At 60.9% G+C, this 12,905-nt stretch overlaps 2 protein-coding genes across 11 annotated transcripts; one reads left to right on the top strand and one right to left on the bottom strand.

Annotated features, from left to right (window-relative positions):
• Positions 1-1,230: 1,230 nt before the first annotated feature.
• TMEM88B (transmembrane protein 88B) lies at positions 1,231-4,765 on the bottom strand. The gene is made up of 2 exons (XM_060284457.1): positions 4,139-4,765; positions 1,231-3,122 (listed from the first exon to the last, which is right to left on the bottom strand). The coding sequence occupies exons 1-2, from the start codon at positions 4,412-4,414 to the stop codon at positions 2,910-2,912; spliced, it is 489 nt and encodes a 162-aa protein (XP_060140440.1). The 5' UTR covers positions 4,415-4,765; the 3' UTR covers positions 1,231-2,909.
• ANKRD65 (ankyrin repeat domain 65) lies at positions 2,712-12,877 on the top strand. Of its 10 annotated transcripts, none has more exons than XM_060284428.1 (6): positions 2,712-3,223; positions 5,673-5,876; positions 7,498-7,653; positions 7,852-8,072; positions 8,257-8,791; positions 9,147-11,335. In XM_060284428.1, the coding sequence occupies exons 2-6, from the start codon at positions 5,721-5,723 to the stop codon at positions 9,777-9,779; spliced, it is 1,701 nt and encodes a 566-aa protein (XP_060140411.1). In that variant the 5' UTR covers positions 2,712-3,223; positions 5,673-5,720; the 3' UTR covers positions 9,780-11,335. The 10 variants fall into 10 exon arrangements, 9 of the variants coding, with proteins under 9 accessions (XP_060140411.1, XP_060140403.1, XP_030737372.2 ...); XM_060284420.1 differs by lacking the exon at positions 2,712-3,223 and adding an exon at positions 3,440-4,162; XM_060284433.1 differs by lacking the exon at positions 2,712-3,223 and adding an exon at positions 3,477-3,503.
• The last annotated feature ends 28 nt before the right edge of the window (positions 12,878-12,905 follow it).

Below are 12,905 nucleotides of genomic sequence, written 5' to 3' on the forward strand. Positions count from 1 at the left end.
CTGCCTAGCTGCTCACCACTCAGAGTGTGCCTGCAGACACCTGGGCTGCTAGGAAATGCTTTGTGAATCAGTAAGTGGCCTTGGGCAGATCAGGGAACCTTGCGAAGCCCAGACTCTACACCTGTGGGGTCTGGACAGTGCCCCCCCCAGGTGTGTGAGGGCCGGCAGACAGAGGGGATGCAGGCACGCCCTCACATGCACACACATGTACACCCACACACGATGCACACGCGCGCACACACACACACAGGCACGCGCGTGCACGTGCACCCCCATGGCCAGGCACGCTCTTTTGGGGCAGGGGCCTGGGTACTTGCAGAAAGAGAATTTTTTGCCCGAAGTGGAGGTCACCTCTGACCCACCCAGTAGCTCAGGGCCTCTACCCTCCACTTTACCGTCCTCCCTGATGGCTGGCCCCCTACAGCAGACCCCTAGGCTCCTCTGTCAACCTTCCACAGCCTCCCACAAGTATTCCTTTTGTGAGTGGGTGGGAAGAGCTGGAGCTGAGGCAGACTGTCCTGGGGCCAGCTGGAGGCCACGTGGGGCTTGGGCAGGCCTGGGAAGCCGGGACACACCTTAGGAACCAGTGGGCTCAGCAGCTGAGCTCCCCATGGTGGCCTCCCCACCCCCACCAGGCCCAGCTGTTGTTTTGATGACTCCAGGGCCAGGCGGATCCTCAGGAGAGTCCTCTGACGCCTGGCCAGAGCTTGCCCAACCCTAGACGGGAGGGGAAGGAAGGCGGCTTCGGACCGGGGAAGCTCTCCTCGGGCACGGGGCAGCCAGCCGGGCCCCCATCTGACCGGCCACAGACAATAGGAAAACCCCAAGGACTCCTGCTGGACCTGAATCAGCCCCACTTCGGGCCCTGTTCAAGCCACGAGTGAGCCCTGAGCGCTGATCCTTGGGCACGTCTGGGCCCTGACCTCCTGGTCACAGGTGGAGCCCTGCTGGCCACATGGTGCGCTAGATCCTTTCCAGGGCCTTCCAGCTATTACTAGATTCTGGACGAATTACAACAAACTTTTTTTTTTTTTTTTTTTTTGCGGTACGCGGGCCTCTCACTGTTGTGGCCTCTCCCGTTGCGGAGCACAGGCTCCGGACACGCAGGCTCAGCGGCCATGGCTCACGGGCCCAGCCGCTCCGCGGCGTGTGGGATCTTCCCGGACCGGGGCACGAACCCGTGTCCCCTGCATCGGCAGGCGGACTCTCAACCATTGCACCACCAGGGAAGCCCACAACAAACACATTTTTAATACACTGCTGGGCTTACAAGGCAGTAGATATCTTCCAAGCCCCCTCCCCTCCAGGAAACGCTAGAAAGAAGTGTATAAATAAACAGAAGAATAGGGAACAGAAACCCAGGATGATGAACGGAAACAAATGGGAAAGCAGAGAATCCCCTGAACGCAGGGATGGAGCCACAGTGCATCAGGGCCACAGTGGGGGTGCCCTGCACAGCGGGGTACTAACCAGGACCCTAACGGGGGCCCAGGTTGGTCACGGCTCACAAGGGCATCCTCTGTGGAGGGACGTGGCCTCAGAATGTTCACAGGTGTGCGCTGATGCTTAACAAGTACAAACATTCAAAGCAACATTATGCTGTTACTGAGTCAGCAGACGCAACAAATAACAGATTTAGGCCCCCAAAGGCAAAGGGAGTGCAGTTGTTAGGTACAGTCTGTAAAATAACTATATGTGTGGCTTCCCTGGCGGTCCAGCGGTTAAGACTCCACGCTCCCAATGCAGGGGGTGAGGGTTTGATCCCTGGTTGAGGAGCTAAGATGTCGCATGCCGCAGGGCACTGCCAAAAAATAAATAATTAAAAGAAAAAAAGAGAAACAACTATGTGTGAAACGTTCCAGAAGTCGAAGCTGGAACCCAAATCACGAGCATATGCACCAAGAGATCATCAAAATCATCAGATTTGAATAAGAAGTGAGTAGTATAACTTTTAGATAGGGCGACATAATAATTTAAGTTAAATGGATGTGATAATCAGCAGATTAGACTCAGCTGGTGCTTAGTGAACTCAAAGAGGGAGATGAGGAAATTGCCCAGAACGCAGCACTGGGAGACAAGGAGATGGAAAACACAGAAGAGAGTTGAACTGACATGAGTGGTGAAAGCACAATGGGAAGCATTCACGTAATAGGTGTTTCCCAGGAAAAAATGTGGAGAATGAATGAGACAGAATTGAAGAAATAATGGTTGAGAATTCTCCAGAACTGCTGAAAGATGTGAATCTGTAGAAACGGGACACACCGTGTGTACCAAGGGGATAAATACGAACATAGCCACAACCACAAACATGCTTAAAAGCACAGAAAGCAAAAGACGGAAAAGATCTTAAAATTATCCAGAGAGAACAGACAGAGCCCTCACTCTAAACGCTGACCCTGGTCTCGGGCTGAGCCCTGCATGACCTAGTGCTCTGGCCGCTGAAGTTCTGGAACCGTGGAGCGTGGAAGTCTCCCCACCTCTGGGACTCGCTGGAGGCCGCTGCCGGACCAGACAGGGGGCCCGCAGGGACTGCCCGTTGTCGGGGCACAGGAGCCCAGGACAGCCACAGTGGCAGAAGCCAGGAAGGCCGCCTCTCTCCGAGCCTGGCCACGCGCCCCTTCTCCGAGAGCCATCTCCCTGTTCTCTGGGGGCGTCCCAGCCCCTCGGCGGCTGCGGGGACTGCGGAGGCCGGTGAGGGTGGGGAAGGGCCGTCCCGGTCCGGAGGAGTCCGGTGCCACCTCGCGGCCCCTCGGAGCACTGCGCACGGGGCCGCGCGGCACGCACGGGATTTCACGGCCGGGACCTGGACGCAGACCCTGAGCTCACCAGCCTGGAGCCAGCGATGGGGGACACGGGGGGAGTTCGGGGGCCTCCGGGATTTGGAGAGGCCTCTGGGATCACACCCAGGCTTAGAGCTGCTCCTCCCCGTCGGGGTGGCGGCAGGGTCCGGGACTCCAGGTCGGGGGTGGCAGCAGCGAGCGGAGGCGTCGGGCCAGGCGGGAGCGGGCGGCCGAGGCGAGCACCAGCAGCGGAGGCAGCGAGAGGAATCCCGACACGATGAGCGCCGCGGAGCCGCGGTCGGACAGCAGCGCGCGGCACGCAGGGCGGGGCGCCGGGTGGACCTGAGGGCGGGGCGGACGGTCAGGCGGGTCTGTGGGGCCTCAGTTCCGAGACGGGGCCTGGCAGCAGGTGGACGGGGCGGGAGCTAAGCCCCGCTTCGGCTGTGAGTTGGCCGGGGGCGGGGGGAGCCGGTGCAGATGGACCGGGGCGGGGCCTGGTGACAAAAGGACCGGGAGAGGGCGGGGCCTCAATTCCGGGGCGGGGCCGGGGGGGGCAGAGGGATTGGGGCGGGGCCTGAGAGCCGGGGGACCGGGGCGGGGCCGGGAGAGGAGACAGCGGGGCCTGAGGTCTGGCAGAGCCGGTGTCGGGGGTGGGTGGGGGGGCTGGGGCTGGCTGTGAGGCAGGCATTTCTCAGCCGAGGATGGGAGATGGAGACCCAGGCGGTAAATGGCCCGAGTAGGAGCCCCTTGAGGGGAGGCTCAGAGAATAGCTCTCTCTGCTCTCCCATGGCCCTTTCCTAAGTTGGCAGCTGACCCCGAGGCCCTACCCTGGGGTGTTGCCATCTGGCGCCACCTTGTCTACTGCGGCCCAGCGTTTGGCCCCCTTCCCCCGGCCCCCCCTTCCCCAGATGGGCAGAAAGGGGCCCATCTGCCTATACCCTCCCTATCCCAGACCAAGCCATAACCCCTTCCATACGTGGGGAAACCCATCCCAGGGGAGGAGGGGTCTTCAGGGGGGCTGTGTGTTGGGGGAGGCTGGGAGGATGGGGACTGTGGACTGGTTAAATCTGACAATATCTTTATCTTCTCTTCCTGGAACCCTCCTCCTCTTCCCACCCTGCCCAGCTGTCCAGGCCCTGGCGGCTCCTGGTACAAGGCTGAGAGGCCTCAGGGGAGGGGAGAGAGCCTTTCCCTTGGGTGGCAAACAAAAGCCCTTCTTTTGCTGTGGCCAGTGGGGTGGGGGGGCTTGGCAGGAGAAGGAGCTCTTCAGGGAGGGGCACACGTGCCTCCAGGGACCTGCACTCCCCGAGGACCCCAGACAGTCCCTCAGCCCCGCACCCGTGGACGGCGCAGCTCACCCTTGAGTGGCACAGGAATCCCAGGTACACAGTGGTGGCTGCGGGCAGCAGCAGCAGCAGGAACACGGCTGCGGGCAGCAGCAGATGGAGCACGAGCCCAGCCAGGGCCCGACCCGGCAGCAGCAGGACCCCCAGGCCTTGGGCAGCCAGGCCTGCCCACCCTGGGGACATCAGGTCTGAGGCCTGGCGGTCAGGAAGCCTTCGGGGCAGCATGGGTGCTGTGTCTGAAGCGCCTCCTCCCTCCTCCTCCTCTGTCTCCCTCTCCTGCTCACTCATGCTCTCTTGGCAGTGGGCCTGGTGGGCTCACAGTGGTGGTCACGTGGCAGGACTGATGCCCATCCTCCGCCCCCCGCCCAGGTCAGATTAGCAACCTTTTAACCCTAGGTTGCCAGGTCAGACCTCCACCCAGACCCCAGCAACCAGATAGTGGACTCAGCTGGAGGGCAGGGCCCTGGTCCAGGTAGGTCCGGCCCTGACCATCAGTCTCCAGGGTCACACCTGAGCCTCAGGTCCTCGCTGCCAGGCTGACCCTCTCTCTGCCAGGTTACTACAGCTCCAGCCCTGCCCAGTCTCCCCCGCCAGCCCCTGCGTGCTCTGGTCGGAGCCTGCACAGCTGTCCTGAGAGCTCAGCACTGGGCCGTCCTCACCCCAGGTCCCGCCCTCTCCCCACTTCCAGACCCTGCAACAATGGTTTCATTTCATCAGTCTCAACTCTGGCAACTGCCCCATCCGTAGCTGCCACGGGAAGGTCAACATCTGACCTCGCCCCCTCTGGTTCCCTCATCCCCAAACCTGGCCCCTCTCAGCATCAGAACAGCCCCAGAAGATGCTGGGTGCCCACACTGCAGGGCTGTTGAGAGGGCACGTGGGTAACGTATGTGAAATGCTTAATGTGGAACTCAGCACACAGTAGGTGCTCAATAATGGCAGCTACCATTACAGGTATCCTTTGTGTCAGAATCCAATCCATCCTGAAAACAGGGGGAGTGTGTATTCTGTGATTTCAAGTAAGCAGGGAGGAAGCATTCCCAGCCCCTCTGAAAACCCCAACTAATTTCTCCAAATATTACCAAAATACTCTTAGCACCTAACAGCCTCCCGGGGTTTCCGTGCACGACATACAGTGTTTTAAACACCACTTACAGGGACTTCCCTAGTGGTCCAGTGGGTAAGCCTCTGTGCTCCCAATGCAGGGGGCCTGGGTTTGATCCCTGGTCGGGGAACTAGCTCCTGCATGCATGCCACAACTAAGAGTTCACATGCTGCAACTAAGAAGCCTGCATGCCTCAACTAAAGATCCCACATGCTGCAACTAAGAACCGGCGCAGCCAAAATAAATCAATAAATAAAATTATTTGAAAAATAATAACAAATAAATAAACACCACTGACATTACTAGCTGACACTTAAACCACTGAGTAGGTTGTCTGGGAGCTGGATGAAGGAGGCCGGGTGGCACCAGATGCAATGTTTCTCTTTCCCTCCCCCTACAGTCCACCTCATCCCTTCCAACTTTTCTTCCAACGTTTTCCAGGCCTCTCAAGCTCACCAGCACCCCTCAGACACGTAGGGATGTGGGACGATGACAGCGACATGCACAGCTTGTTCAAGGGACGCGGTTGGAGACACGCCGGCCAGGACAGCTGCTGAGGCCCCCTGCAATACACGCCAAGCCCTGCTGCCCAGCATGTGTGCAATTGAACTGCTTGCACTGGCACACGCGTGTGAAGATTTCACGGTAGCTGTTTATTTATTCTGATAGTGAAGTTGGGGTAAAAAAGAGAGTTCAGACAGCAAGTGTATTGGACTCATCTCCTTTCTAAGCCCCACCCTCTCCCCCAGGTCCTCCACTCATTCATTCACTCACTCAACAAGCACTCCGTTGAGCTCCCGCTGTGCGCCAGGCACGATGGATGCCTGTGGATTCAACGCGGAGGGAGGCCAACAGAGGCCTCTGCCTGTAGCGGGACAGCTCTTTGCAGGTCACTGAGCAAGCTGCAGTGCCCAGGCCATGGCAGAAGCCGGGGGGACAGGCCCCACGGCCCACTCTCACTGCCTTCTGCCTGTGGGGAGGCCACCAGGAAGCAGTTTCTAGCTTCCGTGGCTCTGAGGTACAGGACGGTGCACGGGGCCCCCAGGGCGCGGCTGCAGCACAGAGGCTGCTCCTCAGCAACGGGGTCCCCTCCCACCCCGTGTCCTCGTGCCCCTGTCATCTGGCCCTGCTCCTTTCAGCGTCTTCCTGGGTCATCCTGTGGGGACAGAGTGCAGAGGGCTGACACCCTTGCTTTTCTGGCCTTTGCCGGCTGCTTAACCAGTAAACTGTCTGCATCCACCCAGAACACCTTGCTCCTTACGGGACGAATCTGCCGGCCTGTGCGACATGCTCTCACGAAGCTCTCATTCTAGAGGAGGAGTGACCGTGGCATACAGGGTGGGACCCGTGTGGCTGGGGAGTGGGACGGGGCCTCTCAGCTCCTCGCCTGGAGACCCACCCATTGGATCTGGCACCTGGAAGGGCTGCCTCTCCGGAGGGCAGGGCCCTGAGGACACCTCGTCCATCTCCGGAAGCTGGGGAGGGGCTGGGGTAGGAGCCACCACCCCAAAGCCGTGCTGCCTCTTGGTGAGCCATCATGAGAGGCGCTGGAGGGACAAGGCTGCAGAGGCTGCCCCACGTCCTTCTCCCGTCTGGGCTCTGGACGGGTGGCCTCACCCAGGGATTGGGGGATGGGAAGGCACCTTCAGGGCCTGCCACCCACCCGGCCCACCCTGCCCCAGGGCCCCAGAGCCACGGTGACCAACCTGGAGGCCTTACTGAGGGCTTCCTGCAGCACCACGTCCACCGTCCAGATGTAGCCCGTCTCCGATCAGTCCTCCCTCTGCCTGGCTCCCTCCTTCAACTGCCTGGGGCTCTGCCCCTTCACAGCCCCTGGAGACCTGCCTCAGTCTCCTCTCAGGGGGCTTCCTATCCCACCCCTTGGTCCAGGTTGCCTGCCTGGTGTCCCTGGAGAACCTTCTGTCCTCATGCGGCATCTGGGTGGGGGGAAGGGTCCTACCTCACCCTGCCCATCACCCCAGCCTGGTCTTAGCCAGCAGGTACAGGAGTGGGGCTGGCGGGCAGGGCTTGAGCGGGGGACCCAGGGGAAGGTGTGTGGGTGTCTCCTGGGGGCGAGTCGTGGCACATCAAAGGCTGTGCTCCTCGAGGAGCTGTGGTCCACGGGCAAGTTCCTACCTGCCTGGTCTTTGTCTCCCGGGAGGGAGGACAAGCCAGAGGCCCTGACAGTTGCCAGGGGCTGACGGCTGCTGGGACAGGGGCTGTGGGCCGCAGGCAGGGCCTCCCCCTTAAGTTGCTGGGTAAACAGGTGGAGAACTGGCCCTTAGCCCGGCCCCCGGGAGGCCCCACCGCCACCGCACAACTGCAGCTCCAGCCTTCCACCTTCTGGGAGCAGATACCCCACCGCTGTGCCTTCAGGGGGAGTGTCATGAAAGGGCCACCAGGCTGTGGCTGGGCCGGGACGGTATGTAGAGGACCCCCAGACGGAGGACGGAGCCCCTGGGTGGGCTCGCTTTGGGGGTAACTGAGAGCCAAGGCCGTCAGAAGGCTAAGTGGTAGCCAGGTTCCCCTGGGGAGATAAGGGGTCCGTGTCGGCCTAGGGACAGTGGGCTGGGTCCAGCCTGGGCCTCCAGCAACCATGCTGGATTCCTGTTCTTTCCAGATGGACTCTAGGGTCTCTGAGCCCCGGGAGCAGGACCTGACAGAGGCAGGGGCAGAGCAGGAACTGCGGTGGTTGGAGCTGGGCTCCGAGGAGGCCCCAGGAGCTGGGACAGAGGGGCCCAGCGCCCCACAGGCCTGGGGGCGCCTGCTGCAGGCCGTGTGGAAGGGTCACGTGGGCCTGGTGACTCAGCTACTGCGGCAAGGGGCCAGTGTGGAGGAGAGGTGAGCCCAGGGTTAGGACCGGGTACTCCACGGGGCTGGGGGTAGGGATGGTGGCTGGTGTCCCTTCAGTGGGAGATGGAGGCAGCGGTCCCTTGCGGGGTGGAGAGGGTTCCCTCCTGGGCAAAGGTAGCAGGTCTCTTCCCCGTGCCCCGCCCTCGCCCGTGCTGCCCTCCCCGCCCCGCAGGGATCGCGCGGGCAGGACCCCGCTGCATCTGGCCGTGCTGCGCGGCCACGTGCCGCTGGTGCGTCTCCTGCTGCAGCGCGGGGCCCGGGCCGTAGCTGCAGACCGCGTGGGGCGCACGCCGCTGCACGAGGCCGCCTGGCACGGGCCCTCGCGGGTGGCCGAGCTACTCCTACAGCGCGGGGCGTCAGCGAACGTGCGCTGTGGGGCCGGCCTCACGCCACTGCACTGGGCCGCCGCGTTGGGCCGCACGCTGCTGGCCAGGCGCCTGCTGGACGCACCGGGCCCGGGCCCCGCGGCGGCGGACGCACACGGCTGGATGGCGACGCACTGGGCGGCCGCGGGCGGCCGGCTGCCGGTGCTCGAGCTGCTGGCAGCAGGCGGTGGCGCGGGCCTGGACGGCGCCCTGCTCGTGGCGGCCGTGGCCGGGCAGTCGGCAGTGCTGCGCCTCCTCCTGACGCACGGGGCGCGGGTGGACGCCCGGGACGGCACGGGGGCCACGGCGCTGGGTGTCGCTGCCGACCTGGGCCGCCGGCAGGTACGTCTCGGCCCGGGCCCCGCGTGATCGTGCGGGTGGTGGGGAGGGGCCCGGCCCCAGGGCCCTGAGTGCCGCCCTGACGTCACTCCCCTTGGTAACCAGCTCTTGGAAGCCCAGGGAGGGCGCTGGGCCGGCAGCACCAAATATTTATTGGGCACTGGCCACGGGCCAGAGTCCAGCCAGGCCCCGGGCGGCTCAGGACCATTAGGGGGCAAGTGGGGTCTCCAAGTAGAGCCCCAGCAGGTGCCATAGGCGGCACCCAACAAGGAAGCAGTGTGGAGAAAGGGGCGCTGAGGGCAGCTGAGCACCGTGTGGCCCGCCCAGGCCAGCCCTGCCCCGCCCCCTCCTCTTCTAGGACATGGAGGTGCTGCTTGAGCACGGGGCCGACTCAAGCTGCAAGGACAGGCATGGCCGCTCTGCACTCCACAGGGCTGCTGCCGGTGGACATCTGCTCGCCGTCCAACTGCTGGCCGCCTGGGGAGCAGACGTGGATGCTCGGGACACGTTGGGCCTCACCCCCCTGCACCACGCTGCCCGGGGAGGCCACATGGAGGTCGCCGGCCACCTCCTGGCCAGGGGCGCGAAGGTCGACGCTGCTGGCTGGCTCCATGTGACCCCCCTGCATCTTGCCGTGGAACGCGGCCATGGCTCCACCGCAGAGCTTTTGCTGAGCCGGGGGGCCAGCCCCACCCAGAGGACACAGTGGGGGGAGGTGGCCCAGGATCTGGGGCCTGCCGTCTGTGGAGAGCAGGAGGTGCCCCATGGGCCCCAGGGCTGCAGGGCCAGAGCAGGACCAGAGGCTGCAGGCTTCCACGGCCTTCAGGGCGTGCAGGCTCCTCTCTGCTGGTCTGAGGCCGCCTGCCAGGGTGCACGGGAGAACACCCCAGAGGTTCCTGGAGAAGAAGGAAGCGGTGGCTGGAGCCCGAGCAAGAAGCGTGTGGCTGACCTGGAACCATTCCAGACTCCCAGGGCCACGTCAGCCCTGTAGCTTCAGCCCTGTGCACGCTCTTTGGCGGAGAGACTGAGTCGTGGCCACAGAACTGACCAAAACCCGATGGGCTCCTGTTCGTGCGCCCCCAGCGGGGTGCCAGCCTCTGTGCTCCCCCCCGGGCACACCGGCCCGCTTACTGTGTTTCCTTAGATTCAGTATTTGTCTCTCGGCACCCACTCACTAATGACAGGGCCAGTTGTCCTCCTCTCCCCTGCTGTCCCGACCCATGCCCTGAACGGCTGCCTTCTCTCACGTGCCCAGCTGACATCCCCCTGCCCGAAGTCACCCAGGGCCAGGCCTGCCTCTGTGCACCAAGGCCCACTGGATTATCAAACAAACCAATCAGAAGCTGTTTCCCTGCGCTGCCCTGCCTTTCCTGCGGGAACCCCAATAAAGGCCTGAGCCTTCCCCGGGCCCCTGCTCTTACCACCTGATCGAAACTGCTGTTTCTGCCTGTGTCCCTGTGGGGCGTGGTGTGCCCTCCCCTCAGGAAATGTAAGGCATAAAAATCTGCTTTCAGGAGCTTCCCTGGTGGTGCAATGGTTAGGAATCCGCCTCCCAATGTAGGGGACACAGCTTTGAGCCCTGGTCCGGGAAGATCCCACATGCCGTGGAGCAACTAAGCTTGTGCGCCACAACTACTGAGGCTGCACTCTAGAGCCTGCAAGCCACAACTACTGAACCCACGCACCTAGAGCCCGTGCTCCGCAACAAGAGAAGCCACCGCAATGAGAGGCCCGTGCACCGCAACGAAGAGCAGGCCCCGCTTGCCACAACTAGAGAGAGCCCCCGTGCGTGGCAACGAAGACTCAACGCAGCCAAAAAAAAAAAACAAAAAAAACAAACGGGCTTTCAGTAGCTTTAGCCTCTCCCTGTCATCACTCAGCCATCTCTGTAAATTAAAAGCCCTGCAGTGCGACAGATACAGAGTGACAGTTGTCTCTGATTGTCCACACCTGCATCCTCATAGAAAATCAATGTCCTTAGATTTTTCTGGAAGAACAGCTTTAGAGGACAGATTTCATCTTTTGAAAGTGAGAGCCGTCTTGCTAAATTAGCGACTCTGTCCGGGGACCCTGGGAGCACTTGGATTTTACCCCCAAGACAACGGAAGCCTTTGGGGAGCGTGAGCTCACGTGACATGGTCTTTCTGGCTCACGGGGCCTGCAAGTGCAGAGTGAACTGTAACTGGGAGGAGGAAACCCGGGAGACCAGTGAGACGGTGGCGGCATAGCAGTGGGGGCGGGAGAAACAGGCAGAATTGGGACAGTTCTGTGGGCACAGCCCTCTGGACCTGCTGATGGTTGGATGTGGGGAGGGACAGGGAAAGGGAGACATAACAATGACTCCTGGCGGGGCCTGGGCCCGAGGTGAAGGGACGGATGGGAGAGCAGATGCACAGGAGACGAAAATGGGGCAAAGATGAGGCCTGGAGTGACATCTCTGGAGTCCTCAGAGTAAGGGTGGGTTTTCTTTGTTTTGTTTTTGGTTTTTTGGGGGCGCGCCGAGTGGCCTGTGGGACCTGCGGGATCTTAGTTCCCCAACCAGGGATCAAACCCGAGTCCTCTGCAGTGCAAGCGTGGAGTCTGAACCACTGGACCACCAGGGAAGTCCCGGGGTGGTTTTTTTTTTTTTTTTTTTTTTTTGGCGATACGCGGGCTTCTCACTGTTGTGGCCTCTCCCGTTGTGGAGCACAGGCTCCAGACGTGCAGGCTCAGCAGCCATGGCTCACGGGCCCAGCCGCTCCGCGGCATGTGGGATCTTCCCGGACCGGGGCACGAACCCGCGTCCCCTGCATCGGCAGGCGGACTCTCAACCACTGCGACACCAGGGAAGCCCCCGGGGTGGTTTTTAAAGCTGCAGGATGGACCTCTAGCCAGCCTCCAGCACAGCCTGCGGGCTCGACCTCAGAGCACACCCACAGCCCGACTGCCTCTCACCTCCCCCGCTGCATCCACCATGTCCAGGCCACTGTCAGCCTTGCCTGGAATGCTGCCGTAACCAGGCCAGCCCCCAGCCTAACTGTTCTTCTCGCCTGATCCCTTGACTCCCAAGGGGCTGTTCTCAGAATAGTAGCCATAATCCTATTCACTCTCCTGCGCAGTCCCCCAGTGGCTCCCTTTCACAGAGTGTAGACCAAATGTGGTGTACGGTGTTGTTCGCAGATGCCTCAGCGACCTGGCCCGTCGCACGTGCTTCTACCTCAACATCTGCTGACAGGGGAGCCTGTGATGACTCCCAAAGTATTTCACTACAAACTATGTATTAGTTCAAACGTAAATGCGGTGGAGAAACTTGGCAAACAATACTGTAACCAAATGGTCAAAGCTGACATCACCCGTGTTGGGACAAGCTGCCATCACGGCCTCCTGCTGCCACGCACCGAGAAGGACACAATAGTCTCTGAAGTATTCTGCTGCAAATGTGCAACCTGATTCTCATCACGAGGAAACATCAAACTCAAACTGAGAGGCACTCTACAAGGTAAGCAGCCTGTACTCTTTAAGAGCGCCAAGGTCAAGAAAGGCAAAGAAAGGCTGAGGGGCTGTTCCACATTAACCCTGAAAGTTAGACAGAAGAACTCCACGCAGTGCATGATCCTGGACAGGGAAAACAGCGGTAACAACATGGGACAGAACTGGAATGCAGACTGTGGACCTGACAGCAGTATTGCATTAATGTTGAATTTCCTGATTTTGATCCTTGCGCTGGGATTTGTAAGAGAATGTCCTTGTTCTTAGGAAATACACAGTGAAGTATTTAGCTGTCTCCAACTTCCTTTCAAATGGACCAGAAGAATACCCCAATAATGTGCTTATAAACATTTACGGAGGGCTTCCTTGGTGGCACAGTGGTTAAGAATACGCCTGCCAATGCAGGGGACACGGGGTCGAGCCCTGGTCCGGGAAGATCCCACATGCTGCGGAGCAACTAAGCACGTGCGCCACAACTACTGAGCCTGCGCTCTAGAGCCCGCGAACCACAGCTACTGAGCCCGTGAGCCACAACTACTGAAGCCCGCGCGCCTAGAGTCCGTGCTCCGTAACAAGAAAAACCACCTCAACGAGAAGCCCACGCACCGCAACAAAGACCCAGTGCAGCCTAAATAAATAAATAACTTCA

This window comes from Globicephala melas, chromosome 1 (assembly GCF_963455315.2).
Source record: "Globicephala melas chromosome 1, mGloMel1.2, whole genome shotgun sequence".
NCBI lineage: Eukaryota > Metazoa > Chordata > Mammalia > Artiodactyla > Delphinidae > Globicephala > Globicephala melas.

Bases quoted from the DNA above. Each gene is read 5' to 3' on its own strand.
- TMEM88B (XM_060284457.1), bottom strand. From the start codon at position 4,414: ATGAGTGAGCAGGAGAGGGAGACAGAGGAGGAGGAGGGAGGAGGCGCT. The intron at 3,123-4,138 runs GTGAGCTGCGCC...CCCCGCCCTCAG, and splicing joins GATTCCTGTGCCACTCAAGG to GTCCACCCGGCGCCCCGCCC.
- ANKRD65 (XM_060284416.1), top strand. From the start codon at position 6,519: ATGCTCTCACGAAGCTCTCATTCTAGAGGAGGAGTGACCGTGGCATAC. The intron at 7,654-7,851 runs GTATGTAGAGGA...TGTTCTTTCCAG, and splicing joins GCTGTGGCTGGGCCGGGACG to ATGGACTCTAGGGTCTCTGA. The intron at 8,073-8,256 runs GTGAGCCCAGGG...CCCGCCCCGCAG, and splicing joins GGGGCCAGTGTGGAGGAGAG to GGATCGCGCGGGCAGGACCC.